Source organism: Thermobia domestica, chromosome 2 (genome assembly GCF_964235325.1).
Source record: "Thermobia domestica chromosome 2, izTheDome1.hap1.1, whole genome shotgun sequence".
Classification (NCBI taxonomy): domain Eukaryota; kingdom Metazoa; phylum Arthropoda; class Insecta; order Zygentoma; family Lepismatidae; genus Thermobia; species Thermobia domestica.
In genome coordinates, this window is record NC_137455.1 from 71396216 (window position 1) to 71402730 (window position 6515).

Sequence of the window (6515 nt, forward strand, 5' to 3'; positions counted from 1 at the left end):
AAAATCTCTATACCTTGGAATCTTTGAATGTTAAAGACATGAAGTTTGGTATTTGAACTTCTCATTTAAAACTTTTTTTTTTTTTTTTTTTTTTTTTTTTTTTTTTTTTTTTTTTTTTTTAGCGTTTTGTGATATTTTGCCTAGACGAGAAGTAAAAGAAGTGAGAATGAGAAAGGGGTGGGAATTACAATTAATATAATAAGATGTCCATATCTCGGAATCTCTTAAGCTTAAAGACAGGAAATTCGCTATTTGGACATCTCATTAAAAATTATTAGATATGCATGTAAGTGTTTTTTGATATTTGCTCTAGAAGGAAAGAAACCAGGGCGGTTATAATTGGACAGCCGTATCATGAAATCCCTTAACGTTATTGGCATGAAAATTGGTGTTTAGGTTTTTAATTTAAAATAATTAAATTTAAAACAATTAAAGACATGTTTCTGCGTTTTTTAATGTTTCCTTAGAAAATAGAAAAAGGGGTTGGGGTTGTAATTAGTAAAATAAAATGACCATTTCCCGAAATCCCTTAAGAGTATAAACATCTTAATTAATTATGCATTATAGCGATTTTGATATTACCGTTAAAAGGAAAAAAGACGGGAAGAAAATAGTTGCGAATTGCAATTGAAACGGTTAGAGGATAAAGATGGTTTGTAACAAATTGTACATTTCGGGAAAATGTACACTATATCCGTTAACATACATCCCTCATCGTTTTCAAATCTCTTCACTGGGACGAGGACTCACTAAATGATCTATTATGTAGCATGACTTTCCACGTGCGTGAACCGCCAAAATTTAACGTTTCGAAAAATGTAACATAACACTTTCACCTTAAGCGCTTCAATTGTTATAATATATCTAAAAATCCCTTAAGATTAGAGTTCTTAGGGATATGAGAAGTGAGAGGTCGTGAGAAAAGCAAATGTAGGGGTCTGGGGGCGAAGTCCCCGGCTAACCGAAGGCAGCTATTCAATAAAAAATCTGCATGAGCTAGACTTTACATACCGGTTTCTTGGTATTTATTTTTGAAGCTCCAAGTTAATCACGTAACTTTAATCCATATGCGCTTATTTTCTAATATTCATCAGTGGTTTATAAGAGAGTATTTTGGAATGAAAATTTATATTTAAATTCACATTTTTTTAAAAAAAAGTCAGAGGCATGGGTTCAAGCAACGACCATCCGGATTCTCTAGGATTTAAGTACAGACTAAGAGGATATATAATGAGTAAGCATTCTGCTGCTTTATTTACTCACGGTAAAAATGTTAAAGCTATCGAAGAATCTTCTACGCAGCAGGAAACAGTAAGATGTACATTAATTGAAGATATATACTTGAAAAACTCCGTACTGTATGATGAATTATGTACAACAGTGCAACTGTTGATGTATATTTTACAAATATATGAAAATGAAGATCAAATATGTTCATTAAATAAGCATGACCATGGTTTTGAACTTATAGCTGGGCGGGTAGGTTTCAAATTTAAAATCAAATATTCACAGTTCCCTGTCGAAGAACCTGCTGCAATACAACTGGACAAAATTAATCTCAAAAAGAGGACTGACATTTCTATCAAAGGAAACGTCTGGACACAAAGTAGCTAACAAATATTTTCTTGCATATCGCAAAAAAAAAAAAAAAAAAAAAAAAAACGAGAATTTATCTGGAAAGAAATGGAGCATCATTAGAAAATTAACAAGTATCATGAAAAATGAATTTGATAATAAGTGTGAACCGACAGTTTTAACATGTTTTATCCGACTTAGAACATGCATAAGAATAAATTAACTAAACAAGCAACTGAAAAACTCTTCCCGCAAAAGAATATTTTACAAGAAAATGAAGAAAGTGGTGAAGTGAGAGAATTGAGTTCAGTATATTAAAAAAAATCTGGTAAATGCAAGTGGATTAGGCCTACTGGGGACACCATTTAATAAAAAATAAAATTAAATTAAAAAAAAAACACGACGGACAATACTTTTAAGGTTGTGGGGAAACATGTCTATACCGTATATATAGATAAAAGTTTGATTGTTTTGGATGTAATAAGAGTATATTGAAATACTTGATTTACTCTACTTTTCTTTTTATGTGCATTTAAAAAATAAATAAATATATTCCCATGCCAGAATAAAATTCCAGTAATATAATAGGCATCTAAGTCTTAAATAGCAAATAGATATATTGAAGTTAGGAGAAAACAGTAATTTCACATTGAGATTCCAAGCAAGCAGACGACAGTGCGACTCCTTTCACGAGCGTGTGTCGAAGGTGACGTCATTGCGCGAGTAGGACGCAAATGCGTTCGGTGATGGACTTACCTTGTCTTATTTCTACCATGGTATAGCAATTACTCGTAAATTTAATCTAAAAAGGTGAGAGTTGTTTATTTATTTTGATAGACAATATTGGTGTGAGTGACTTTTCAAATTTACGGGTTGTTAAAGGTCCCTTAAAAATATATACGAAGCACATCCAGAAAGTAACTTCCCCACGCGTCTCATAACTAGGAAACCCGTATGTTGCGCAAAGCGACTGCATGCACGTGAGAGAGTAAAGTCCTAGCATGGCGGATGTACCAACGGAACTTCTCTAGTTCTCTCAGTAGCGTGATGGCAGTGGTTGAAGATGGACGTTCCTATTCCAGCTCCAGCCGCGTATGAAGTGCGAGCAGTGATAAAATTTTTGAATGCACAGGGCATAGCGCTAATTGAAATCCATTGTAAGCTGTATCGTTGCAAAAAAAAAAAAAAAAAAAAAAGTCAATGCTGACCTCATGCACCTTGCTTTGTGTTCTGGAATCAGTTGCTTCGTCACCCACCAGGCATACAACTTCTTGAACTACAGGCGCTCCGTGACAATGGTGTGCAATAAGGAGCAAGAAATCTGCGAGAACTGACCGCTGAGTTTCGTTAATGTGAAGCGACGATTCTGCGTGGTGCGTTCCCGAACAAGGTCCATAATTCGTCTGTGATGACAGTTGGCCTCCTGCTGCGCTCCTTATCATGCACATTTTGGCATCCTGCTGCAAATTTTTAGAGCATCAACGCACCATCTTTGCTCATTACGTTAGACCCATAGACCTAACACAGCTAACTATGGATTTCAATCGACACTATGCATTCAAAAACTTTATCACTTCTCGCACTTCACACGCGGCTGGAACTGGAATAGAAACGTCCATCTTCAACCACTGCCATCACGCTACTGAGAGAACTAGGGAAGTTCCGCTGGTGACCATGCTAGGACCTTACTTTCTCACGTGCATGCAGTCGCTTCGCGCAACATACGGTTTCCTAGTTATGAGACGCGTGGGAAAATTACTTTCTGGATGCACCTCGTACATTCGATTGCGTTCTGTTTCCAAGAAAAGAAACAGTAATGAGCATATAAACATTGCAAATTATGACATTTATTTACTCTCAAGTTCTTATAATGCTGTCTGTGTGAATGTCAAGAGCCTAGGGAGGTTATGTTCATTACTATGTTTTGAATTTTGGACAATAGTTGTGAACTAGCACTTTATTATGTTAGGAAATTCTAATGTTTTGAGTGGCACCTTAAGTAAGTTGTAAAGCGTGAACCTAACTTCATTTGCTATAAACCAGGATTGAAATGAAACTACTCAATGTTTACCATAGATTTACTCTATTACTTCATATATACCGGTACATATACTATATGTGTGAACAATACTTAAGATTCGAAGTAGTTAAATGAAAGTTAAATGAAACGCAATTTTTGTTATTTATATCCGGTAGTACATAGATTTTGGTTTGGAATAATGAACAAATAAAGCCGGTTACGTGGATACTGTACTCCTTTTAAATATTGTGTATTTAAATAAAAATAATAATAATAACAAGCTAATTTTACGAAAAATAACATATTTTCTTAAACACGTAACACCGATTCTTGAAAAATGAACGTAAAAATGTTAGATCCGCGGTCATTAAATTGAGAAATAAGTAATGGGCGAGGTCAAAATTGATTCAAGTTCATGTTAAGTGAGGTTTGATAATATATATATATATGCCCTTAGAATTTTCTTAACATAATAAACATCTGGTTTACAACTATCGTTCAAAATTCTACAATACAACATTATATATACATACCCATCTCTTTGATTTTCATTAAGAACTATATAGGTACTTCTATAATTAATATACATTACTCTATAACTAATAAAAAATCTTAAATATTTCAGCAACAGGCTGCGAGTACCGTAGTGTATTGTGCTGCAGCTCGTGAAGTGGAAGGAACGGAAGGACTGTATTTCAACAACTGTTGCCAGTGTCCAGCCAGTAAAAAAGCTGATGATGAAGAATTGGCGTCTACTCTTTGGAACTTAAGCATTCAGATGATTGAAACTGTCATGGGGAAAGATGCCTGTTCAAATATTTCTTGACTAGAAAATTATGAAGATACTGCGGAAAGTAATAACATGGGAATATACTAAAAGGAACATATTGGTAATCATATTAAGATAATAAGCACTAGGAGTTTGTTATTTGTGCTAAGACATGTAAAAATTGTGTACAGAAGGTGTAAAACCAGTTATGGGAAAACTCCGAATTCATAAAGGTGTTCAAAGAGAAATTGTCAATATTACATCTTGTTATATGAATGTTTCTATTGTGACGATTTATCAAATTTTTTATACCTGTATTGCATCAATATATATATATTACATCACTCAATAAGTTCGTAAGATGACTAATAAAACAACTTTTGGGCAAAATTCGACTTTATTCATCAACATAGTCTCCTTCAAGAGTGATACATACATTCCAACCCTTCTCCAATATTTCGATGCCTTTTTTGTAAAACGATTTAGCTTTGACTTCAAAATAGGCTTAAGTTTTGGCAATCACTCTTTGTTGGAGTCAAATCTCATTCGCTGGAGCATTCTTTTTAAGTCTGCAAACAGGTAGTACTCGCCGGGACCCAGGTCCGAAGAGTATGTTGGATGGGGAAGCAATTCAAAGTGGAATTTGTGCAATTTTGCCATTGTTACGATCGACTTATCGCGTTTAAATTCAGCAGATCACTTCTGTACTATTTGTCTCGATGGAGCAGAGACCAAATAACGCTTGTCGAGCTATGCTTTGCTTGAACGGTATTTTTCCCGTTAAAACACAATGCTTTATCAACACACGAAATTCAGATTTTTCCATTGTTTTAAAAATTACGAAAGTTGCGTCACTGTAAAACCTCTGTAACTTTTGAACTAAACGTCAGATTGTTTTGAAATTGTTACACGTTTCATTTGAAGGTTATTACTTCCTAAACATCATATAGATTTGTAAATAGTGGTAACATCAATATGCCATCCTACGAACTTATTAAGTGATGTATTTGATATATGAAACATTGTAATGTTAATTTTTCTTCGTTACCTTTCCTGATTCAAATATACTTGGAGTACTTATAAAGTCCACGATATTATAAATGAATTGCACCACAGCTATGCACTTTTAGATTATATATTTTTTTTTCACATATACCTTATTTGTCACCTTAAAATAACATACATCCAATTATAACAATATGGTTCTTCGTTCTATATTTTTCTACATTGCCATAGCCACCAAATAAATAAGTTGCCGTAGCAACGACAACAAGAAAAATCTCAATATAATACAAAATATTTAAAATATTGCTTTATGTAATTTCTTCTTCTTCGTCTTGATAGCTTGCGCCTTTTAAATAGCTCCTTTTTACCCGTAAATAAAAATGATACTTAAAAGTACATAAGAAATATACATTATCGTTGTTACATGTAGCCTTATTTCTGACTAACCCTATATATATATAGGGTTCGTCAGAAATAAGGCTACATGTTTAATTGCGTATATTTAATCATATTATAAAATAATGGGTACAGATATGATCCTGTTGAAAAGACAGTGTCTCTAACGATAGATGACAAGATCGAGTAACTCCTCAGTCAGTTCCCCCAAACTGCTCGCAGTTTGCAACACATCATAGTTGATAACGCTTTGGAAAGTTACACAATACTTTTTTTTATTCTTTTTTAGTTATTTATTTATACATGGGCACCAGAATATTACAAAGTTCTTCCTGAATTATTATTTTTAGCATGTCGATGTGTCAAGGATTCCAAGCATAAACCTTTTCCTTCAAATAACACCCAACCATTAATCACAGGCTGTGAAGTCAGGGAAAGGGTCAGGGGTGTAGCCAAGGGGGATCATCGGGGCCAGCCCCCCCAAATGGTTTCCTGGCCCCCCCAAATGACCAGCTTTTAAAACATCATAGTAAAATTATCTCGCTTCATTCATTTAAAAGTAACAAAGTTTATTGATAATTAATAATTTATGGTAAAATAGTATGGAGAAATATTGTTTTTCCATACCGATCGAAAAATAGTATAGTATCTCTTCCTTATACCGATCGAAAAATAGGATACTTTTTTGTGACAGCAGATTACACAATTTACTGCGATTTATATTTGACAGTTTGAAGACAAACGTTTTAA

The 6515-nt window shown here is 33.9% G+C and overlaps 1 protein-coding gene across 2 annotated transcripts in view; it reads left to right on the forward strand.

Moving 5' to 3' along the window:
* Positions 1–5448, forward strand: part of Wwox (WW domain-containing oxidoreductase) — a 75106-nt gene extending 69658 nt beyond the window's left edge. For both annotated transcript variants that reach the window (XM_081741790.1, XM_081741787.1), the window contains exon 7: positions 4221–5448. In XM_081741790.1, the coding sequence (XP_081597916.1) occupies positions 4221–4421 (201 nt within the window). In that variant the 3' untranslated portion in view covers positions 4422–5448. The remainder of the gene's footprint in view (positions 1–4220) is intronic.
* The last annotated feature ends 1067 nt before the right edge of the window (positions 5449–6515 follow it).